This window comes from Sinocyclocheilus rhinocerous, unplaced genomic scaffold, assembly GCF_001515625.1.
Source record: "Sinocyclocheilus rhinocerous isolate Xijiao unplaced genomic scaffold, SAMN03320098_v1.1 scaffold1965, whole genome shotgun sequence".
In the NCBI taxonomy this organism is placed as follows: domain Eukaryota; kingdom Metazoa; phylum Chordata; class Actinopteri; order Cypriniformes; family Cyprinidae; genus Sinocyclocheilus; species Sinocyclocheilus rhinocerous.
The window spans coordinates 1,118,441-1,143,448 of NW_015625577.1; the positions used below are offsets into that span (position 1 = coordinate 1,118,441).

Below are 25,008 nucleotides of genomic sequence, written 5' to 3' on the forward strand. Positions count from 1 at the left end.
TGAATTAATGCATATTCATATTTATTTTAGAACTACAGTAACATCTTCTGATTTCTCTCAACATGGGGACAGGAGAGCTGTCAATCAATAAATTGGAAAAAAAGTAACTTGCGTTACTTATTTGAAAAAGTAACTCAGATATTCTCTTGTAAATTAAAAAGTAATGCGTTACTTTACTAGTTACTTAAAAAAAGTAATCTGACTACGTAACTCGCGTTACTTGTAATGCGTTACCCCCAACTCTGTATATATATGTGTGTGTGTGTGTATACAAATATATACAAATATTATATATATTTATATTTATTATATATTATATTTATATTTTTTATATATTTAAAAAATATACAAAACTAGCCCAAAATATATTGGCAAAAAATATATTTACACATATATATTTTGAAACATTTTAGCAAACATATTTTTTGGGCCATTTTTGTGTGTATATTTTTTAAAAATATGTATGTATGTATTTATTTATTTAATTTCACCTTATGGGTCATGACTTTCTTCTGTGGAACACAAAAACCAGAAGAAATCCATATTTATGGAGTTTTTTCATTGTTGTTTTTGGAGCTTGAACATCTCTAATCACGGTTTGCTTTCACTGTATGGAAAAAATACTGTATATACTTGTAAGCCAGGGTTATTATGGTTACCTAAAACTAAAATCTTAAAAAAAAAAAATGTGTTACTTGCAATAAATGTTAACTGAAATAAAATATAAAAAATATTTTCAAGATATTTCTCATTTTTTGTTTAGTTTAACTTGAAGTATTAAAACTAAATAAACTAAACAAATAAATCAAAATGATAGACGTATTAATAGAAAACTATCAATAATGACAAAAAGACAACAAAATTGTAAAATCTTTAACTAAAATATTATAGTTTAACTCAGACTGAAAAGTAAAAAATTATTAAATCCCCATGAGAAATATTCAAAATTCATCAGAATATCAATGTGCCTAATAATCACGCACGCGGTGTATATATATATATATATATATATATAGAAGATGTTCTTCTGTTCTTCCTCTCAGATTCTAGTAAAGGACGTTCCATCTGCTCACTGTTACACTTTTACGGACCCCCACATCATCACATTTGATGGCAGGTAATAGCTCTACAATCAAAAGTAGTCAAATAATAAAAGTTGATATATTAAGCCCATGTTTTGCTGTGGAATTACCAGTGAACACTTTTCAATGCAAATGCAGTGAGAATTACGTATAATATTGTTTGTTTGTTCACAGGAGGTATGATAATTACCAGATAGGCACCTTTGTGCTGTACAGGAGCACTGCTCGGCCGTTTGAGGTGCATGTGAGACAGTGGGAATGTGCCGGCATGACCGCCCATCCCACCTCGTGTGTCTGTGGCTTTGCGGCCAGGGATGGTGGTTATGTTGTCACTTATGACATGTGTAACGGACTGGTGGGAGAGACAAAGCCACGGCTCTCTGTGAAGAACAGAGACCTGCTAAAGAGTGGAATCCGTGTCAATGAGTCCTACCAAGGCCGCAAAGTCACTGTGAGTGATATTGGGTGTATATTAGTATGCATTTGTGATTATCTTGTAAAGTCTGAGAAAACATGATAACTAGAACATGTTCAAGATATTAGAGTTGCATTAGTAAGTATAAATAATGAATGTAAACTTTTTTTTGTGTGTTCAGATTACATTCTTGTCGGGGGCATTTGTGCGTGTGGATGTGGCTGACTGGGGAATGAGTCTGACTGTAAGGGCCCCAGGCTCTGATCAAGGCCACACTGAAGGCCTGTGTGGAACTTTTGATGGAAAGCCAATGAATGACTACCACAAAGAGGGAGGACAGTCTGTGGAGGACAGCACTTCTTTTATCAACGCATGGAGGTGAGACTTGCCATGCTTAATTAGTTCAATAGATGTTTAATATTTACTACTTGGGGTTAATTTAAATTCATAACTGTAAGTATGAGCTAAAGTTTTAGTGATGCTTGCCTTAGATTCTTTTTAGGGATGCACCAATATCAAAATTATGGTTGATAATGATAATTGGCCGACAACCAATAAACAGCTGATAAGCCGAAAATCTAAATTATTTGGTGTAATATATTTTTTTAAATAAAGCCAATATTTTAAAAAAATCTATAATTTTAAAAGCTGCAAGTAAATTTAGCCCTAATAATATTATAATTATTAATATATTTTTATTTAACAGTGCTATTAAATTGTTAGTGTTTTTATTTATTTATTTATTTTAAAGTCTTTTATGCTCAGCAAGGCTGCATTTATTTGATTAGACTTACAGCAACAATTGTAATATTGTGAAAAATTATTAACTTTCAAGATAACTGTTTTCTATTTTAATATATTTTAAAATGTAATTTATTCATATGATGACAAAGCTGAATATTCAGCTTTATTGTCACATGATCCTTCAGAAATCATTCTAATATGCTAATTTGGTACTCAAGGAACATTTCTTATTATTAATTTCAATCTTAAAAACATTTGCTCTGCTTTTTTTTCTTAGTATTTTTTATTTCTATCCTTTGTAACATTATGAATGTCTTAACTTTCGCTTTTGATCAATTTGATGCATCCTTGCTGAATAATAGGTATTAATTTATTTAAAAAAATCTTACTGGCCCCATACATTTTACCGTAGTGTATATCCAATATCTATTAATAAATAAAAAATTGTAAAAATCCATTAACCAATATGGTGTTGATTTATTGTGCATCCCTCTTCAATATGGATTATTATGCTTCCTAAACACCAGGTTGACACCCAGTAGCAGCTTGTTTGACAAGATCCCCATCTATGAAAGCAACTCCAGTCTTCCTGAGTACTGCCAATGTCAACAAGAGAAACACCAATCATCCAGCGGAGCATCGCCTCAGTCCACCGTTTCCTCTAAGTGTTCTTCCTCTACCCGCATCCAATCTCCCTCCATCATCCCTACACTGGACGTAACAGCGAATAATAGGTATTAATTTATTTTAAAAAATCTTACTGGCCCCATACATTTTACCGTAGTGTATATCCAATATCTATTAATAAATAAAAAAATTTAAAAATCCATTAACCAATATGGTGTTGATTTATTGTGCATCCCTCTTCAATATGGATTATTATGCTTCCTAAACACCAGGTTGACACCCAGTAGCAGCTTGTTTGACAAGATCCCCATCTATGAAAGCAACTCCAGTCTTCCTGAGTACTGCCAATGTCAACAAGAGAAACACCAATCATCCAGCGGAGCATCGCCTCAGTCCACCGTTTCCTCTAAGTGTTCTTCCTCTACCCGCATCCAATCTCCCTCCATCATCCCTACACTGGACGTAACAGCTGAATACATGAAGTCTGCGCAACTTCATAGCGAGACGTCTATCCCTCCCCGCAGACCGACGCACTACCGTCCAGCACAGCGAAGCAGAACAAACACTCAGAGATCCCAAATTCAGAGACGTGTTATGAATCCCCAAAGATCCCAGAGTCAAAGACGTGTTATAAACCCACAGAGATCCCAAACTCAGAGACGTGTCCCAAGCCGAAGCTCCAGATCATCTCCAAAACAACCAGACCTTGAGGAGTCCACGTATAATTTCCCAGAGGACCATTCTTCATCGAATTCACCTGAACCACTGGTACCATCCTGGCCTACTGAGTCAGGCCTGACAGAATCCAAGGCTCGGCGGCTCTGCGAGGGAACCCTGAGGAACTCCACGGTGGGGTTGGGTTGTGGGCATCTCCTGGGTGAGATTTTGGAGCAGGCATTGGAAATGTGTGTAGTAGACCAACAACTGAAGGATGATCAGACCTGGATAGGAGCCACCATGCCCCTCCTGGAGAATGAGTGTGAGAGGAGGGTGGTAGAGGATGTTGGCAGGAGGAAGGAAAACCAGGACATTCTGGCCTCCCTTAGGTGCCCGAGCTTGTGTAGCGGGAACGGACAGTGCACAGAGTGGGGCTGCTCGTGCTTCCCTGGATTTGGCTCTTATGATTGTAGCCAGGTGTCTGGTGAGTCTGTCTGTATATGCGTAGTTGATATAATTGAAGTTATACTCCATATAAAATTTATTTAAACAACATTTTTCATATATAATTATGTGCATGCAGCTTGCATATGCATATGAGCTCATATTAATTGAGAGGTGGCATGGAATATTTGTACTTATAAAATTGTAAAAAATATATATATAATAGTTATAGTACTTTATAATTGATTATAATTTATTATTATTTTGAATTGGTTTTACTTTTTATTTAGTAAGTTTGTTATGTGCTTGTCTTTTTTTCGTTATTTTTTAATGTTTCATTTAGCTTTAACTTAAGTTCAATTTTAGTAATTCTTTAGTGATTAATTTAGTACTTTAGTACTTCAACTATAACTTAGTTTATTTTGGTTAGTTGCCCAGACAGAATTTCTAACTTTGTTTAGATATTTAAGTTTTTTTTTTAAGTTTTATTTTAATTTACCTTTATTTCAAAAAACGAAAATTATTTTTAATAGTTTTAGGTGCAGTTTTAGTTAACTATAAAAACCCTGCACCACAAGATATTTAAAGTGAACTAGTAAAGTCAACAAGATTGACAAGTTGAGACCAGTTACAGCACCTGAAAAATACAATTCTCTGTATGCATTATTCATGAAATTATGATTTTTAAATTTTTTTTTAAAGTTAATGGATATGTTGTGCATCAGTTCCTCAATCTAACAAGTAAAACTGATCTCAAGAGGAGAATGAAAATGAAATAAATATAATAAAAATTGTTAGTTCTGCATGGCCTTGAATTGGATTTTACAAATTAGTTTTGCATATGAGTATGGGGAAATGTAAGTTGATGCCGATTATTTTGACCTGCATTTCATTTGTTTTAGCCTGTTTTTCAGTTAATCTGTTTTCCTGATGCAGATGAGACTCCAGAGATCACAGAATTGGAGAATGGAGGACTGTGTGATGTCCGTTATGGCGTCTGTTCCTCTGTTAGGGTTCTTGGTCAAGGCTTTAAAAAGTCCTACAAGCTCAAATGCGAAGTGGTGAAGGAAAAGGTAACAAACTGCACAAGCATTAAACTCAAGCATCGCATTTGGCATAAATATAAATATTATTAGCTTAAATATATATTGTTCTGTCTACATAGATAGTAGACGGTGAATGGTCTTTGGATGATGCTCGATTGGTGCCCGCCTCCTTCCAGAGTTCTTCCTCATTAGAGTGCCAACTCCCTGTGGATGACCCACAATCCCCCGCCACTGCTCACCAACCAGTCTTACGCTGGCAAATCAAAGTGATTAAACTCTATAAACTATTATGTAAAACTAAAGTGTATTCAGTATAACTTACAAACTGGTTGAAAATGACCTGTTTATTCGTTTTCTAGGTGTCTAATGATGGACACAGCTTCAGCAATGCAAAGATTCTGACTCTTTTTGATGGCACATGTCAGATTTGTACGTTCAGCACCTCGGTTATCTGCTCACTAAAGGTCTGTGCTATCCATTCTCATTCACTTCTGTTTTGGTTTTGGATGCAGCACTCTCTTCTGATTATATTGTCAGGTCCCAGTCCCATTAATCACAAATCACCACAAAATTAAAAAATATCTCATTCATAAAGTCCATATTAGAGATTTAGATGTCCAGAACAAGACCAGCGTGTTGATAAGACACTGTAGAAAGACTGTATCTGCTGTGTTTGTAGCTACATTTCTGAAACCATTAAACTACATTTCTCAGCAGGAAAAAAAAAGTCTTCACCATGATGTTTGTAATTTGGTTAAATGGTGTTTCTTCACATTTTAATGATACAGTGACAAATTCAGTGCACATTTTTTAAGTGTTCACATGCACTGTTCATCATTTATGTGTACACAGTCTCTTAAATACAGGAAGCAATTTAGCATTCAGCCTTGCAATTATGTACAGCAAAATAATTTCAGGTCAAGATCAGCCAAACAAAGCTAGCATTGTTCACTTTTCTAAACCTGGGGCTCTCTCACACGCTTTGGTTAAATCCAGGAAGAAATTTTAAGATGAGCATGCAATTGGTTTAAGCAACCACAAAAAAAATCTAATGATAATGATATTTGTAGCACATTGTTTTGTCTGTATAGTTTTCGAGTTTAATAGTTTTTCCTAAATATCTCCTCAGAACAGAACATGTAATATTGATGACCTGTGTTATGGAGAGGGGGATCACAGCCCGAGCAGCCCGTGTTTGACATGCAGACCGCGTCTTTCCACGTACAGCTGGTCCGTTGCTGAGAGTATGTTCAGTCTTATTTCAAATTAGTGTTTTGAGCACTGGTCATAAAATCTATATTGTAGTTTTAGAGCAATGATGTATTTTCAGGGGTTGTTTTTCCTAAAGCTGGAGAACTTTCATATTCTACTATTAAAAAAGGCTTCCTTGTTGGGTCTTATGTCATATTTTTCCATAGACGTATATGCTTGCATAGTAATTGGTCCTGTTTGATTTTTTTAAGCTGTTCAAACAGTTTTACACTTTAATATGTTATTTTCACTCTTCTGCAACAGTTATACATCATAAACTTAAAAGCTCAATAAATGATGAAAATATAGTTAGTTTATAATATATATGTATTCTCCAATGTAAATAAAGTTGACTGATGTTCTCTGGTTAAAGTCATACCATAGTCCTTGTTCTGATGATCTGTGTTTGATCGTAGAAAATGAGCCACCTGTGTTTCACACTGATCAGTCCAGTCTGAAGACATTCTATGGAGAGGATTTCGTCTATCAGTTCTCAGCCACTGATCCGGAGGGCTCTGCGGTTCTCTTCACACTCAAGTCAGGACCCAGAAATGTTGTTCTCTCTCCAGCTGGCCTGCTCATCTGGAAATCTCTGTCCACCAAACCGGTGACCTTTGAACTGGCTGTAACTGATGACTGTAATGCAGAGACACGTGCAGCGGTGAAGGTGAGATCTAGAGGCCATCTGGTGAAATGTTACTTCTACACAAATATGCAACTGAAGGCCTAAAGTTCATTCTGAATACTATAGATTGCTGGAAATACAGTTTTGTGTCTCCGTTGTTGTCCACGAGGGGGTGCCAAATGGCTTCCAAAAACCTTTCTGAATCCTTAGATCAGTATAACGGTTTCATAATATGTGACCCTGGGCCACAAAACCAGTCTCAAGTCGCTTGGGTATATTTGTAGCAATAGCCAAAAAAAACATTGTATGGGTCAAAATGATCGATTTGTCTTTTATGCCAAAAATCATTAGGATATTAAGTAAAGATCATGCTCTATGAAGATATTTTGTAAATTTCCTACCGTAAACATATCAAAACTTAATTTTTGATTAGTAATATGCATTGCTAAGAACTTCATTTGGACAACTTTAAACGCGATTTTCTCAGTATTTTGATTTTTTTGCACCCTCAGATTCCAGATTTTCAAATAGTTGTATCTCAGCCAAATATTCATATGATGTATAAATCTCAATTTCAAAAAAATTGACCCTTATGACTGGTTTTGTGGTCCAGGGTCACATATGTATATTGCCAATAAATAATTGGAATAATTATATATTTAATAGCTACATATGTAAGCCACTTGGCATATATCAAATTTTTTTTAAAGAAAGGATGCATTAAATCGATCAAAATTGGCAGTAAAGACATTTAAATGTTTTCTGTTGCAAATAAATGGTGTTCTTTTGAACTTTCTATTTTCTAATATTTCACAAAAATATTAAGCTGCACAATTTTTTTTTAATTTACAAAAGTTATTTTCGATTGTAATAATAATTTCATAATATTACTGTTTGTACTTTTTTTTTCATAACTACAATTCATAAATAAATAAATACAGCCTCTGTGAGTATAGACTTTAAAAACAAATTCAAAAACATAAAAAAATTTTATCAACCCCAAACTTTTGAATGATAGTATATGTATATATATTTGGTACAGTATGTATATGGTTTCATATTATGTTTCCCAGGTGTCAGTTCACCCATGTGACTGTGAGAATGGAGCTTCCTGTGTGACCAACATTAACTTCCCCCCGGGGACTGGTGAATACCTGTGTGTTTGCCCTGCTGGTCTGGAGGGGGACAGGTGTGAAGTTGATGTGGATGACTGCAGGTCAAACCCATGCTTCTCTGGAACATGTGTGGATGGACTGAACTCCTTTACCTGCCACTGTCCAGAGGGCCTTACAGGTCAATTCACTTATAGCCATATGATCACCTAAAAAAATATTGTAAAAACAATTTACTCATTTAAAAGTGGATCTATTATAATATCGGTGTAGTTGTTACTTGTACACATCTGAGAGTCTCCTGCTGGCGTGTTTTACAGGTGTAATCTGCGATGAGGACATTGATGAATGCTTATCAGCTCCATGTTACCCAGGTGTTTCTTGCAGAAACACGATGGGCTCATTCTTATGTGGACTCTGTCCTGACCACCTCACTGGAGATGGAAAGACCTGCAGCCGTACGTTTATATCTTATACTTTTACCTTTATGGTCAAATAGTCCATTGAAAAAGTTCCTTAAGAGGCAGAGAAGATTCAGAATCAGAATCAGAAAGAGCTTTATTGCCAAGTATGTTCGTACACACAAGGAATGTGTTTTTGTTTTGTTTTTTGGTGACAGAAGAAGCCCCAGTACATAGAGACAACAACAATAACACACAGATAATAAAAATAAAAGTAAACTTAGATGAATAAAATACACATATGTATACATATACATAAACAAATAGACCAATTTATATGTACAGGTGTGCTATATATATATATACAGTGGGTACGGAAAGTATTCAGACCCCCTTAAATTTTTCACTCTTTGTTATATTGCAGCCATTTGCTAAAATCATTTAAGTTAATTTTTTTTCCTCATTAATGTACACACAGCACCCCATATTGACAGAAAAACACAGAATTGTTGACATTTTTGCAAATTTATTAAAAAAGAAAAACTGAAAAATGCTCAGTATTTAGTAGAAGCACCCATTTGATCTAATACAGCCATGAGTCTTTTTGGGAAAGATGCAACAAGTTCTTCACACCTGGCTTTGGGGATCCTCTGCCATTCCTCCGTGCAGATCCTCTCCAGTTCTGTCAGGTTGGACGGTAAACGTTGGTGGACAGCCATTTTTATAACTTAAATGATTTTAGCAAATGGCTGCAATATAACAAAGAGTGAAAAATTTAAGGGGGTCTGAATACTTTCCGTACCCACTGTATATATATAGAATAGAGTAGAATCTATTCTTGAGTTTTTCTCAAGTGACCCCCATTTTGTAAATGCTGGAAAGTAATGATAACCTTATATTACCCCAAGACTAGTAATTTACACCTGTTTTAATATTGTGTACAATAAATAATGTTGTGACTTGTATAGTAATCTTGGGACTGTCTAGTAATATTCAGAAGGATTGATACTGTGGAAGTTCATTTCGGCAAGATAAGAAAAAAAATTCATGCTTAGGTAAACCATAATTATGACACAAAAAGATGCAATTATGAGATACTAAGTCATAATTATGAGCTAAAAAGTCAAAATTATTAATCATACAGAGTCACAATTATGAGATAACACAGCAAGTCAAAGTTGACATTAAAACAATTAAGACATAAAAAGTCAAGATAGTGACAAATACCGGTAGTTGAAATTGTGACAATAGTTGAAATTGACAAAAACAGTTGTGACATAAAAATTCGAAATAGATATTAAACTCATGATATTAAGTTTAAACAACGACAAATACAGTAATAATTATGACATTAGTTAATTATGACAAGACAGCTTTGTCCAAAAAGTAGAAATTATTAGATCAAAAGTCATAATTATGACAGTCAAAGTGACCTCAAAAATTTACCTTTTATGTCATAGTTATGATTTTTCATATCAATATGACTTAGAATTACTGACATTTTATCTCTTTTTACTCTTTTTTTTAATATATATATAGAAAAGACAGTGGTTGAAATTGATGAAGACAGTCATGGAATTACTTCAGAAAGTGAGGTTAACCTCAGCTCCTTCAAACCCAAGCTTCTTCCAGGTGGGAATAATAACGAATTACATGTTTTTTTTTACCTCTAAAATGCATAGTGCATAGTATGTGATGATTGTAAGTATGTACATACTGTACCCTCTGAAGGGCAGAGCCCATGTGCCAGTCGGCCATGTTATCCTGGAGTCCAGTGCTTTGAGAGCACATACACATCTGCTGGTTACATATGTGGTCCGTGTCCTCCTGGGCTCAGCGGCAATGGACAAACATGCTTGTCAAGGACCGCAAACAGTCAGTTGCTTCTCTTTATACGAACGTTATCATTATACCTCTAAAATGCATAGTGCATAGTATGTGATGATTGTAAATATGTACATACTGTACCCTCTGAAGGGCAGAGCCCATGTGCCAGTCGGCCATGTTATCCTGGAGTCCAGTGCTTTGAGAGCACATACACATCTGCTGGTTACATATGTGGTCCGTGTCCTCCTGGGCTCAGCGGCAATGGACAAACATGCTTGTCAAGGACCGCAAACAGTCAGTTGCTTCTCTTTATACGAACGTTATCATTATGAGTAACATTCTTACAGAGAGAAACCAGGATACATAGTCTTCAGGCTCGACCTTCTAACCCTTAGTGTCCCACAGGGCAGACACCATTCAGAAAGGGTGACAGGCTCTCTGATGTCACTTCCTCTTTGGCCACACCCTCAGCTGAACGTCCTATTGGAGCTGAACGATCTCCTCCTAGGAACAAGTGGACCTCATCTGTTGATAGGAAGACCACCACACACACCCTAGACCAGATCGACACGAATGCAAAAGCAAGTTCAAGTAGAGAGCAGCTGAATGAAGAAGAATTGAACCCTGAACACGCTGAGGATAACAGAACCTGTGCGGACTCCCCGTGTTTCTCTGGAGTACCCTGTGAAGCGGCTTCGTCTGGCTCCTTCAGATGTGGAAACTGTCCACACGGCTATAAAGGAAATGGAATTACCTGCAAACGTGAGCCGTCTTATGATGCATAAAAAACATTGTTCATTATTATAGTTGATGCTCATGAAAAAAAAAAATAAATAAATAAAAAGGCAATAAAAATAAACACAATTAAATTCAGTACTTTAAATCCAACCTACCATGATGCATACAATGTCTTTTTATATTTTTTATGTATTTAATGCTTTATTATTTTATTAATATTTTATGAATGATATGGAAAACATTCTCAACTTTGCATGAAAGTAATGTCAAAATGCAAAATTTCAATTAAGGATTCTTTTTTTGCTAAATATATTTTCGGTTGACTTTAGCACAAGTATTTTTGTGAGCTTGACCTTAAAATATTATTATTATAATTAATTTATAAAATGAAAAAGATTTTTTTTTAACATGATTTAAATTGCCTGTGTGTGTGTAGCTGTGTGCCGTTACCCTTGTGGTCAGAATATGGAGTGCTCACAGCCCAACACTTGTACCTGTAAAGAGGGTTACACTGGATACAACTGCCACATCGGTCAGTTCATTTAGCTTGGCAGACATTTAAAGATTTGATTACTCATTTTAATTATGACTTTGTTATTATGAATCATTTCAAAGTCACACCAGTTATGTCTTCTTCCATCAGCTGTGTGCCGACCGGACTGCAAGAACAAAGGAAAGTGTATGAAGCCCAATGTGTGTGAATGTCCTGCAGGGTACAACGGCCCCACCTGTGAGGAAGGTAAACTCTCTCTGCATAATGATTTTCTTTACAGCTTTACAAAATATGCATGTTTTGAGGGTTTCAGAGGATATTATATAAATGTACACATCTTGTCTCTCAGCCAGCTGTGATCCGCCTTGTCAACACAGTGGCCGCTGTTTGTCCAGAAATTACTGCACTTGCCCTTACGGCTACGTGGGACCAAGATGTGAAACTAGTGAGCAGACACTTCCAGATTCCTAAATACAAAGAATTTTGTTCATAATGATTGTGTGCCATTGCCTTTGTGTTTTCTTAGTGGTGTGTAACAGACATTGTGAAAATGGTGGCGAGTGTGTGTCACCTGATGTCTGTAAGTGTAAGCAAGGCTGGTATGGACCAACGTGTAACTCAGGTGCGCTAATTCATTCTTAAATTTGATCAGAAATGTCTGTAAAAAAAAAAAAAAAAGACCCCCCAAAAATTAACTTGTCTTCATTTTAAATCATGTTTATTAAAGTCATAGTCTACACAAACATGAAAATTCTGTCTTCATTTACTCACCCTTATGATGTTCCAAACCTGTATGACTTTCTTTCTTCGGTGTAGCATAAGGGAAAATATTTAGAAGAATGTTGGTAACCAAACAGTTTCAGTTTCCATTGACTTCCGCCGTATGGACAAAGAATGCAATGGAAGTCAATGGGAACTGAAACTATATGGTTACCAACATTCTTCAAAATATCTTCTTTTATGTTCCACCGAAGAAAAAGCAAGTCATACAGGTTTGGAACATCATAAGGGTGAGTAAATTAAGACAGAATTTTCATGTTTGTGTAGACTATGACTTTAATAAACATGATTTAAAATGAATGAAGTAAATGAAGACCGAATTTTCACTTTTGTGTAGACTATCCATTTACTAAATGTGATTAGAATCAATTCCTTGGTTGTTTTCATTCTCAGCCGACTGTAAGCCTTTGTGCTTAAACGGAGGGACTTGTATCAAACCAAACATCTGTGCTTGTCCTAGTGGCTTCTATGGTTCACAGTGTCAGATAGGTACAACCTATTTGTATTTCATGTAAATAATGCTGTACAATTAATGAATGGCCTTAATTATGTGATTATTATTTATTTGTGTGTCATTTTTTTCGTAGCTCTGTGTAGTCCACCATGTAAAAACAGAGGCCAGTGCATGAGAAACAACGTGTGCTCCTGTCCTGAAGGATACACTGGGAAGAGATGCCAGAAAAGTGAGCGTCACTTGTCACTGAAGTCATTTTCTAAAGAATCGAATTTGTTTCTTTTCTGTTGTCGTGATTTGTTTCTACATCCAGCATGCGTTCTATCATATAATCTGTTTGGACATGTTTATGCTATGCTTTCAGGTGTGTGTGACCCCATGTGCATGAACAACGGAAAGTGTGTCAGTCCAAACACCTGTTCCTGTCCATCTGGGTGGAGAGGAGAGATCTGCAACATCCGTAAGAGCAAAATTAAAAGAAGCCTTTTATGCTCACCAAGGCTGCATTTATTTGATCAAATACAGTAAAAATAGTAATATTGAAATAATGTTTTTTAATCTACTACTACCAGTGTTCAAAAGTTGACCTTAAACATTTCAACTGTAGTATATGTTCTATATGTACACATTTTATCGTTTATTAAAGCCCTGTCTTTGCAACATAACCTGCAGTGTTTTCTGTATGTGTGTATTCAGCGGCATGTTTACAGAAATGTAAGAATGGTGGAGAGTGTGTGGGGCTGAACACATGTCACTGTCCAGCTGGATGGGAGGGTCTGCAGTGCCAAACTCGTAAGTCCTGATCAATTCCTAATGATTTCTCACGTCTTGTCAGTGTATTGAGGTCACATCGATCATATTTTTACTGTTAAGGTATAGTTTGATCTTTGGCTTGAAGAATATTAGAATATTAGTTAATTTAATATCAATGTTTATTTTATTTTCCTAACAGCAGTCTGTAAACAAACATGCCTCAATGGAGGGAGATGTGTGTTTCCAAATTTCTGTCACTGCCGTCAGGGTTACACTGGACCTTCCTGTGGTACTAAAGTAAGCATTTCTCCCAAAAAAACATTGACATTATTAATTTCCTCTTTAAAATGATCTTTGTACATACATTTATGGTCATAAAGATGAACTGATTGTAAACTTTGTATTTACAGACTAGGTGAGGAAGATCTGAAATTGAAGACAACTCTATCACCCTGTAAAAAATGAATGGTGTGTGCGAGTGTGTGTGTATCTATGTAAGCATTAGTGCCCTAAAAGTGAAGGATACTTTTATTGGACTTCTATTAGAAAATAACAGACTTGTATTAGACCTTGTATTAGATTACTACGGTATTTCAAGAGTGTTATAAGTATGTGAATGTGGGTATTTGTCTAAATCTCTTCCACAGCTCTGGCAATGATTATTTTCATTTTTTATTTGATTCATTTTTTGTGTGTGTGATGTACTACAGTGTGCATATTTTATAATATTATTATGTTCCTGTTATATTATAAATTGCTTTTGAAGAATTAAAATAAAAAATTCAGTACATTTGAAGTCATAAAAATGGATCGTAATGTCATTTCCCAATAAAAAAAGAAGTGGTCAAAAACAAAAATGGGTCACAATCACGTTTCTGCTTTTTAAAAATCAAGTTTACGCGCACACAGAATTTTAATTTGAACTTTATTTCAATTTTCAAGAAAATTCGACAGTTATCCTAAACACACTGCTTAATAGTCATAAAGTCATAAATGTTAATGTAGAAAACACATCGCACTCCTCACATGTTCAGTTAGGGTTCAACAAACAAACACGTAACTTTAGCACCAATTTAAGGGACTGTGGAGGTCAGAGGTCAGACTGTTCTGACATCAGTAGAGCTTCTTCCTCTCTTCACACTGCGGGCCTGAGAACGGAGCTCGACAGCGACAGGTGTTAGGAGACATACACTTCCCCCCATTCAGACACGGCTTTTTACACACAGCTGCAGACAAAGAGATCAATGCTTTCATTTTTAAAATTGAGTAAACTAATGGATTTACACACCATTTAAATAAAGTGTTAATAGTAACTGCACAACAAAAATTTAATTCTAGACCATCTGAACAGTCTTGTTCATAAATCTGTGTGGTCACGCACCTGTGTGGCAGGCTCCACCTATCCATCCTTCTGGACAGCTGCAGATTCCAGGAGCCACACAGCTGCCCCCGTTCCTGCATCCCTGTGGACAGATCGCTACGGAAACAGAGACAAATGATCAACATGTGACCCAGATACCACACTAACATCTGTGTACATGTAAATAATGATTAATTCATGAAAAATAACTTTAAAACACATTCATATTGTTTTTTAAGTATATTGTATATATATATATAAAAGTGCTTAGACGAGTCATTTAAATATTCTTTAAATTAACTGGTTGTATTCAAGTCAAAAATATTCTTTAATATCACTGCATCATAGACTACATTAGGTTACGCAAGGGGAAAAATATATCTATTTGCAGTGTAATTTTAGCATTTTTTATGTTTATTAATCAAATGCGATTGTCATGCGCATTTTGTTAGTAAAGCCGGTTCTGTAATCAGCAGGAAATCATCATCACGTGCTTTCAGATGGAGCAGAATTTACTACACATAGCCATAGTACACTGACACGTAAAGCACTGTTTATTCAGCTGCAGCGATAGGCATTTCCTGGGTTTCTTCTGCGAGGCGTATTTGGGGTTTCAGCGCGAGAGCGCCTCTGGCCTTTGGATGGAGATTTACTGCTGATCACAGAACCGTGCTTCACTGAAAGATACGCATGACAATCGCAGCTTCTGTCGAATCGCGATCTCGATTCCATTTCGATTTATCGTGCAGCCCTAGTTTATATTTAATATTTCTAATAAGCTTTCATTTATTTTTATTTTTGTTTTATTTTTAGCAATTTTAGTATTTCAGCTTAAACTTATTTTATATCAGTTACTTGCCAATGCGGCATTTTTAATTGTAGTTTAAGTTTATTAAGTTAATATTTTCCACCAAATATTAATATTTTATTTTATTTCCCCTTTTTTCAATAAACGAAAACAACACTTGCCTCGGCAATGGGCGGTACTAACGCAAAATCCGCAATCCCATTGACTAGCGCTCACATGTCACAGATTTAATTAGGGGCACGCGACAAGACGTGAGGGACAAAAAGTAGCCTAATGTTCAACGAATGTAAGTTAATGCTGATGAAAGCATTTTACATTTTGCTATATTGGTGAGTTTTTGAGCTCTTAAGTCTATTTAACAGAAACACTGATTGACCAATAATGTCAGAACCAAATATATGATAATTCTGTTAATTATGAAAATTAGTCGCAATTATTAAAGTTATATATCATAAAAATGCTTTGATATCACTTATTCTTCAACTGTCATATTGTGGAGATTGTTCCCCTGTCTCAGTGCAACAGCTGACATTATGGATTTGTGAAATGTAAATAACACAATATGGGATCAACATACCGTCTTGGCATCTGGAGCCAGTCCAGCTGGAGGGACAGATGCATTTTGCTTCTCCATTCACAGCAATACACTCACCACCGTTCCAACAGCCACCATCACAAACCACTGATAAACACACACAGACAACACATCCACATAAGTTAAAAGCTGTGCTGCTGGACTTCTAAATCTCTTATTTGTGACCTCGTTTATTAATTTTTTTAGTGTTCAACTTGTCAACAACTATTAAAAACAAAATGGAAATTAATTTACAGTTACCTTTGTGACAATATTTTCCTCCAAATCCTGAAGGGCATCTGCATTTTCCAGGTCGAAGGCACTCTCCACCGTTTTTACACTTTGGATAACAGTTTGCTGAAATCAACATGCAAATCATGTGAGTTTTGGCCAATTGAATATATAAAACACAAGTTTGACACACACACACACACATTCAACTCAAATCCACTGCAGAGCAAGTATCTTGAAACCTCACCATATTGGCAGGTTTCTCCCTCATATCCTCTTGAGCAGAAGCAGCTGTTGTTTCGGATGCAAATCCCGGCATGTTTGCAAGGTGGGTCGCACATCGCTTTGGGGTCAAAGACAAAAGGAAGAGCCACTCCACGGGGCCCGTCGGACCCTCCCAGACAGATCCCAGCCAGAGCGGCCAGTGCCACCAGCAAGAGCTGCATGGACGTACAGCAAAGCACTGCCATTTTCATATCCACACTCTTACAAGTATCCAGAAGGACTGAGAGTACTGGTGAATGTATGTTTGGACAGCATACTGCACTGTGATCATCTACTGGACAGACATGGTACTGCAGGGAGCCACAGCTGGAAAAGTACTAACTGAGGAATGTGTGAGACAGGATTGAGAGACAGACAAGCTCAGAGTGTGTGTTTAGACGAGTGTGTGTGGTTGTCTGTGGTTTATGGCTGCCTTTTGTGAGAAATGTCAGAAACTTCATCAACAAGTGGTCCCAAAAGGTATTCTGACACCAATTACATTATTTCAAAGAAAGATGGTGTAATCATATTCTTCAACTGAAATAATTCACAAAACATACGTTTTTTTAAAATATAAAATTACAATTTTCAGTATTTGTTTTCATATGCCACATATCAATAGTTATATCTAAAATATTTATCTAATTACATTACCGTTCAAATGTTTAGTAATTTTTTTTATATCTTTGAAAGACGTATCTTATGCTTAGCAAGGCTGCATTTATTTGATCAATAATACAGTAAAAACAGCAATATTGTGAAATATTATTAACATTTTAAATGACTGATTTCTATTTGAATACATTTTAAAATGTAATTTATTCATGTGATGGCAAAGCTGAATTTTTTTTCAGGATAAATAGAAAGTTCTAAAGAACAGCATTTATTTGAAATCAAAATCTTTTGTAAGACACTTTGTCACTTTTGATCAATTTATTGCATCCTTGTTGAATAAAATGAATTTCTTTCTTTCAAAAAATTCTAGTGTTTATATAAAATAAGCAATTAAGTCACAGTGTGCCAAAATATTGGAGCAACTGTAGAAAAGAGAACAATAACAGCGAAAAGAAGAAAACAGAACATTAAAATTGCTGTATAGCATCATTTCTAGCAAATAGTGACTATCTGCAGATTTTATGAAGTTCAGCTGCATCTATGGCTATGTTAATATTGTTTAAAAGAATTCCCCTCTCATATATTTTATTCACTTTGCTGATCCCAGGAAATGGAGGAAATGGATTCTGCAGATGTCCTGAGAATTTCCCTCCTCCTCAATGAATTTCCAGCTCCAAGTTTTCAGACCACAGCAAACGTATTTCACTCTCTCAATTACGTGTATGTATGAACTAAAATTGAATTTTGGTCAAATTTTGGATCCCTGGTTATTTGTTGTTTTTAGACATCATTGTTAAATGCTTTTGTTGGCAAGATTGAGGGACAGTGCATATTGTAACTCTATCTGTCTGAAATTGGTGGTCCATTCATGGTAAATTAAGGCATGTAGAAACATCACATGCTCTTTGTTTCAGAGGCCCATTAAAGTGGAACCAGAAGGAGCTGCTGTTCTGGAACATGAGAGGAAGTGAGTAGGAACTTTAATGACATCAACAGATGTGCAGAATCGTTTTTCCTTCAGAAGAAAATGTAAACACTGCACATACGCACAGCACATTGAGAACACAAATGCATACAGGTACCATTTGTGCCTGAACATTCCAGCTTATTACAATGATACTTCTGAACTTTAAAGATACAATATTTACCCACCTAAAATGGAAAAGGACCACAGCCATAACTGCTTCAGACTTTGGTGGACCGCCATAGGGGGATGCAATGCCCAATATTAGTGGTTAAATGTTTTTTAACGTCTTTTTTTATCACCCACCACAATTAAGTGGTTCCAAAAAATAAAAGCTTTTTTTTTTTTTACATTACTAACCTTTAGAAGACATTATTTCAACCCCAACTCTCCTGATTGAGTTTTACCTCACTCGATCTATTCCTGTATTGAAGTACCATATCTTGTATGCGCCATCTTGTGGATTATTGCAGCAACCACACTTTTCTCTACAAAATTTACATTTGTTAATGGGTTTTGTTTTAGTTTAACAAAGCACAAGAGACTTGACTATATTACTAATAAAAAGATTAACAAAAATGTTCTATTTCAGGCTAACCCACAAAGTAATCAGATTAAATAGACAATGCTTTTTATTTATTCAGTCCTTACTAATATGACTCACCACAACATGAAACACTACTGTACGGTGACGCATTGCTGCCACACACATATTGTTTTCTCGTTAAAACGACATATTTTTTCTCCTAATAACGACATATTATGTCATAAAAACGTTATGTTTTCCCGTTATTATAGATAGGCTATATGGTACATTATGTGAGCGAGCTAAGCGACTGCGATTAATTGCACAGCCCTAATGATGGTGTAGAAAGACATCAGCGCTCTGGCTGAAACGTGCGGATCAGTCCTGACGTGTTCTCCCTACAGTACAGACTTCATCTTCTGCCATTTGTAACACTCAGAACAGGTTTTTGTTTCACCACATGGGAACGTGAGGAACTATGGTTCATACAGAGGAACATCACTGTATCACACTCATGTGTCTGTGTGAAGATGTAGTGTTTGATCCACAGTCCACGTACAGGTACTTCTCCTGAGACACCTGCTCAGCGTGGCCAAAGTACATGACCGTTACAGTCATCCTGGAGAGAAGAGAAGAACATAGTATCAATCAAATATAATATTAATTTATTATATAACATTTTGGTTAATGATTATTTTATCTAATAAAGATCTATCATTCTTTTCAACTGAAAAACACTAAATACAATAAACAAAAAATGAATACAGTAACATTTTTCTAAATAAAAAAAAATGTTTATTTTTTTTTTCAGTCTGTTCATTTACATAAAATTTTGAACAATGATTCTTAAAAGGAGTCAGATTTTCCATTATAGAATACTTACTGCATCATGACAACAATGTTATGCACTTTAATTGATGGCATGGTACAGTAGTCACTGTAAAAACAGAGTCAGGCAATCATCACACTCATTCTAAAACACTATCAGTAAGATAAACTGTCTTTATGAAGGTTTTATTATAATGTAAGGCCCAACTGACAAATACTCACAATATGTAGTTCATCTCATTTGCTATGATGGTGGGAACAGTGTAATCAACCTAAAAATAAAACACTGACATTGATAACAGTTGTTATCAAAGTAATTACACATACGGAGAAGTCATGTGACTAAATCATACAGCCTTTATTGGGAGGATACAGGTCACTTATTTATTTCAGTTATCTTAAAATGTGGCGTTAACTGCCGTGTGATTTTCAATACAAAAATGTAAAGTACAAAAATTTGTATTCACCATGAATACAAATTTAGGCTTGAAACAGTAAGGCATTTTATTAAAATTATGAAAAAACATATGTATTAGTACAGTTGTATTATACACTTTTACTATATATATTTACTTTAGCAAACATTACTTTTAATGCAAAAATTACTTTGAATGTTTTAATAATATTCAATTATTAATTATACAATTACTACAAAGTTAATATTGTGCAGATAATATATACAAAATTTGTTTTGGGTTTATAATGAAGCATAAAAGCTTTAAACGCCAAATATTACATTTAAAATATATATAAATTACTGTATAAATGATATTAAAAATGTTTAATTTATACATAGTATGGAAAATTATTTATAAATAATTATAAAATATAATATAAAAATAAAATTATTCTTAATTATGAATTTTTTTTGAATAAATGAACACAGACCTGACGCATATCCAGAGGGGTGATACTGGTGACATTACTGACGATAGACTTTCCAATCACAGTCTTGTAGAACTGCACCTGCGCTGTGATGTTGGCCACGTGTACTGGGTAGTAATTATTGTTGGTGATGTTCAGAGTATTCTGAGAAAGACAAAAAAATACTCTTATTTAATACAGTTTAATAAAAACATGGCAACAAAATATAACAAAAAACCCTGACTTTGCCAAAAGTCCCATCTGATCAAGTACACAAAGAATAGAATCACAAATCAAACATTGGTTAACAAGTCTGAAATACTGATTAAAAGGGTTTGCTATAGATATTACCGTTATATTTATATATATTATCCGCTGGTCTCGATTGTATGCGACATAGGCTGACTTCACCCCAACATAAGAGACGTCAATAGTCCGAGGGAACAGGAAGAACACAGCCAAACCAGAAAGTAGCAGACACAGAACGACTGATAAAGACACGTACAATGTCCTGTAATAGTGCAAGAATATACAGTCAGTCATAAAATATATAGTATATTAGTATCCAATGCTGATTTGAATCGGATATTGAAATTAACTTGCGTTCGTCTTGGCTTCAGCCTCTGGTCACTGTATTGAGTGAAAAAAAAAATGTGTGTGGCAGCAATGCGTCACCGTACTACTGTAATATGATAGAAAAAAATATATATATTTAATAAAACGTGATCTTGGCAGTGTGCCTAAATGCCAGCAAAATGTTTTGAGAACAAAATATATATGGACAAAAATTCATCGAAGAAATGTAATTTATTGATAGATAATTTCCCTAAGATAACATTTAAATAAAACACAATTTAAACAGGTTTTGCTGTAAAGTGCCATTCCAACTAAACAAGACAAGCAAAAGGGTTAAAGTGAATGAGAAACATCTTAGTTATCAATGATATACATCAACACCAAAAAGAAGAAAAATTATGGTCGAATTTGACTAAAATGTGACAGAAGAAATGCTTTAAGAACAATTAACAGAAGTCCATTTTTATAACACAAAATTAATAACCTTCCTTCTTTTTCATTCCTTTTTTTCTTAATATGGTATTCCTGGTGAGGTAAATTTATATCTATTTTAATATATTTTATTAAGACACCCGATTCATGTTCAACTTTGTATTGGCCTCAGAACGGCCCACTTCATTTTTTTTATTTATTTTATTTTTTAAATTATTTTAGACCTTCAATCTAAATTTCCCTTTGAACAGAAATTGTGGATTTATATATATAATTTTTTTTTTAATTGCAGTGGTATAGGTTGGAAAAATCCAAAATATGGATTAAAACAAAATTCTCATTAACTCATGAACTTCTGAAAACTGTCATGTTGATATAAGTTAACACCATACTCAAAAAAAACTAAAGAGTACCTGCTCTGCAAAGAGCTAAATAACAATAAAACGAGCATGATCAAATGGAAATCGCAGCACGCTGTTTAACATTACAAAATAAACGCACAGGAAAAAGTAAAATTGTAACGGAGTAGTCAAGGTGGTTTGAGTGTTTGCAGCTCTACGTAAAATATTCTGCTGCTGTCATCCCTTCTCCCAAAATATACTAAAGTGCTATACCTTCAGTGCTGTGCTAAGGAAACGATAATGATGGTTAGGGCTGTGCAATTAATCGCATGCGATTGTCATGCGCATCTCGTCAGTAAAGCCGGTCCTGTGATTAGTAGTAAATCTCCATCACCTGCTTTCAGATGGAGCGGCATTCACTACACAGAGCTGTAGTTCACTGACAAGCTATTCGTCTTGGCTTCAGCCTCTGGTCACTGTATGGAATCAAAGCAACTAGCTGGTTTTCTTGGTCTGTGAGAAAGTCCAAGATAGGAAGTACACATAATTAAACTTTTAAGTCCAAATAATGATTTATTCAAGCAATTTATTCATACCACTAAGTTTAAGAACAATTTATTAATGTTAAACATTTAGTTGAAGCTATATGTTCATATTACATTGAGTGGTATAACGTAATGGGTGGGTAAATGGATAGATGGATCTGTTCTCACCTCTAGGTGTCCTCCCCGTCCCTTGACAAGTAGGACAGGTGATGCTGTCTCTGCCTGTGAATTCAACATATGGAAACTGTGACACATCATGTTTATTGTCCTCAGTGTGAGACTCTGTGTTTTCAGTCAGGTTCTCCTGGTCCTCTTTTTGCTTTGGCAAAGAAAACAGAGACTTCCCCATGGTTGGGCCTGCCTTCAAAGAAAGAAATCATGGGTGAAATTTAGTGCATTACAGTGCAAGTCATAAAAGATCATACATATGCTGTGGTGAACTTGGGCATATATCTTCCAAATGACAAAGTATGAGACTGCAGGCTGTTTTATAATGTCATTCTGTTTATAAAAATATAAATTATGTCAATGTCTCATTATGTAGGCCTAATCAACATATCCTGGCTTTCAACAACTAAACAATATATTTTAAGTATCCTTCAATCTGGAAAACCTGCTTAATGTTTGATGGTAAACAGATACGCATGCAAATGATAACTGATATGAGAACACAGTGTACGGCCGACGATCTCGTGTTCTTGATAGGACGCAATATTGATACTGTATAGCAATGCAAAATTAAAATGCACTTACTTGACTTCGTATTAACGCATTTACATCGATGCATTTAAAGAATATTATTAACACGCACGCTACGAACGTGGATGGTGATGTAAGAGCAAATGGGCCTAAAAACAGGTCAAGCACCATACGAAATGACTCTTAATTTAAGGTTCGATATGAAAATACAGTGGATAGGATAGGAGTCAATGTATTTTTACCTTCTTTTGAAGAGTCCTGCCTTCTGTTTGTATAAAATTACAGTCGCTATACGGTGTCGTTACTCTGCTCCAACACGATTGTTCTGTTCCCCAACCCGTATTCTAAGAAGCCCCGCCTCCTGCATTAATAAGTGGCATGACGGTACATTGTGGACGTTGTGTGATTGGACAATAGCTACGCGCGACACTGTTACAAGCCAATCATATTGGATAAGGCGGGATTTGCAACTAAGCCCCGCCCCACTGTTTATAGTTGCAGATCAAGTCTCAAGGCCGTGTGTGCTGTTAAAGTACAATGTTTTGCTCTGGGTGTAATTTCCTTTATTTAGTCTAAAACGACTGTTGTTATGCGCGATGCTAGATATGCTCATGATTAGAACTAAAATTTAAACATTGCATCTTAAAAGTAAAAGAATTAATATACCAAACCAACTAAGGAGATCACTTATCCATTGCATGTGGGTAGGCGTGTCTGTAAGAGAAAAATAAATGTGTATCTGTTTACTTAATCTACGTACAAGCATAATGATTGACAACTTTCATCAAATATGCTAAGACAGGAAAGGAAAATTTTGGTTGGACAGGCAGAAAGAAACAGCACAGATATGCTTTTTCAATACAAAGAAAAAGCATATAATTATATGACTCATGAGTTGTTTGTGCAATCAAAATGAGTGTTCAACCACCAAGTAGGCATGTGGTTAACGCTTCTCAAATTGATTTCCTGATGTGTCATGATAGTTGTCATCAGACAAACCATCAAAAAAGTGACATAGTATACACACACTGAACAGAGGAAATGTATAATTTACTAATATATATATATATATATATATATATATATATATAAATCTAAGCAAAAACAATGGTTTCTCATATTTGTACTTTACATTTAACATTTTTGTATTGAAAATATAAAAGACATGTGCCTAACTGACTTTCAAAAATAAATTAATTTTCAAAAAGAAATAATCACAACTAGCCACAGTGTTCCGCTATATATATATATTTATTTATTTTTATTGAATTTAAAGAATTACAAAGGCATCTGGGGGTACATTAGGATAAACAACAATAATAATATAAAATCAAATTAAGGATAGAAATAAAATTAGAGCTGTCCGTTTAACGCATTAATTTAATTAATTAGTTATGAAAAATAACGCGATTAAAATATTTTAACGCAGTTAACGCACTAGGCCCGCCCCCAGACCTATACGTCATGAGTGACGTGACATGTGGCCAAGTATGGTGACCCATACTAGGAATTAGTGCTCTGCATTTAACCCATCCAAAGTGCACACACACAGCAGTGAACACACACACCGTGAACACACACCTGGAGCAGTGGGCAGTCATTTATGCTGCGGCGCCCGGGGAGCAGTTGGGGGTTCGGTGCCTTGCTCAAGGACACCTCAGTCGTGGTATTGAAGGTGGAAGAGAGCACTGTACATTCACTCCCCCCACCTACAACCCCTGCCGAGACTCGAACCCACAGCCTTTGGGTTACGAGTCCGACTCTCTAACCATTAGGCCACGACTTCCCCCAAATTATGCATTATACGGAGGTAAGATAAAAAGAAAATACCATTTACAATTTTCTGAAGACTGTCAGTTCCCCTCAGATATACATTCATATTCAATTCAATTCAATTCAAGTTTATTTGTACAGCGCTTTTCACGATACAAA

General features: G+C 35.3%; 3 protein-coding genes across 4 annotated transcripts in view; 1 reads left to right on the forward strand and 2 right to left on the reverse strand.

Annotated features, from left to right (window-relative positions):
* vwde (von Willebrand factor D and EGF domains) overlaps window positions 1-13,892 on the forward strand; it is a 20,630-nt gene extending 6,738 nt beyond the window's left edge. Inside the window, exons 9-32 of the mRNA XM_016568239.1 lie at window positions 1,044-1,117; window positions 1,257-1,533; window positions 1,679-1,875; window positions 3,141-4,009; window positions 4,906-5,042; window positions 5,135-5,281; window positions 5,375-5,479; window positions 6,145-6,259; window positions 6,683-6,933; window positions 7,965-8,184; window positions 8,324-8,461; window positions 9,944-10,036; window positions 10,136-10,279; window positions 10,637-10,993; window positions 11,406-11,501; window positions 11,613-11,708; window positions 11,812-11,907; window positions 11,989-12,084; window positions 12,636-12,731; window positions 12,830-12,925; window positions 13,061-13,156; window positions 13,393-13,488; window positions 13,649-13,746; window positions 13,860-13,892. Coding sequence (XP_016423725.1) covers window positions 1,044-1,117; window positions 1,257-1,533; window positions 1,679-1,875; window positions 3,141-4,009; window positions 4,906-5,042; window positions 5,135-5,281; window positions 5,375-5,479; window positions 6,145-6,259; window positions 6,683-6,933; window positions 7,965-8,184; window positions 8,324-8,461; window positions 9,944-10,036; window positions 10,136-10,279; window positions 10,637-10,993; window positions 11,406-11,501; window positions 11,613-11,708; window positions 11,812-11,907; window positions 11,989-12,084; window positions 12,636-12,731; window positions 12,830-12,925; window positions 13,061-13,156; window positions 13,393-13,488; window positions 13,649-13,746; window positions 13,860-13,868 — 3,999 coding nt within the window. The 3' untranslated portion in view covers window positions 13,869-13,892. The remainder of the gene's footprint in view (window positions 1-1,043; window positions 1,118-1,256; window positions 1,534-1,678; window positions 1,876-3,140; window positions 4,010-4,905; window positions 5,043-5,134; window positions 5,282-5,374; window positions 5,480-6,144; window positions 6,260-6,682; window positions 6,934-7,964; window positions 8,185-8,323; window positions 8,462-9,943; window positions 10,037-10,135; window positions 10,280-10,636; window positions 10,994-11,405; window positions 11,502-11,612; window positions 11,709-11,811; window positions 11,908-11,988; window positions 12,085-12,635; window positions 12,732-12,829; window positions 12,926-13,060; window positions 13,157-13,392; window positions 13,489-13,648; window positions 13,747-13,859) is intronic.
* Window positions 13,893-14,471: 579 nt separating this feature from the next.
* On the reverse strand, window positions 14,472-16,916 carry seraf (Schwann cell-specific EGF-like repeat autocrine factor). Its single transcript, XM_016568229.1, has 5 exons — window positions 16,670-16,916; window positions 16,453-16,548; window positions 16,195-16,299; window positions 14,831-14,926; window positions 14,472-14,675 (listed from the first exon to the last, which is right to left on the reverse strand). Exons 1-5 carry the CDS (start codon window positions 16,896-16,898, stop codon window positions 14,563-14,565), a joined length of 639 nt encoding a protein of 212 aa, XP_016423715.1. The 5' UTR covers window positions 16,899-16,916; the 3' UTR covers window positions 14,472-14,562.
* A 2,192-nt stretch (window positions 16,917-19,108) lies between these two features.
* LOC107752274 (transmembrane protein 106B-like) lies at window positions 19,109-23,442 on the reverse strand. Of its 2 annotated transcripts, none has more exons than XM_016568218.1 (8): window positions 23,319-23,442; window positions 22,546-22,734; window positions 22,284-22,345; window positions 20,835-20,996; window positions 20,508-20,648; window positions 19,842-19,891; window positions 19,675-19,728; window positions 19,109-19,410 (listed from the first exon to the last, which is right to left on the reverse strand). In XM_016568218.1, exons 2-8 carry the CDS (start codon window positions 22,724-22,726, stop codon window positions 19,290-19,292), a joined length of 771 nt encoding a protein of 256 aa, XP_016423704.1. In that variant the 5' UTR covers window positions 22,727-22,734; window positions 23,319-23,442; the 3' UTR covers window positions 19,109-19,289. The 2 variants fall into 2 exon arrangements, with proteins under 2 accessions (XP_016423704.1, XP_016423695.1); XM_016568209.1 differs by having other exon boundaries at window positions 22,546-22,738; window positions 23,319-23,441.
* Between the last annotated feature and the right edge of the window lie 1,566 nt (window positions 23,443-25,008).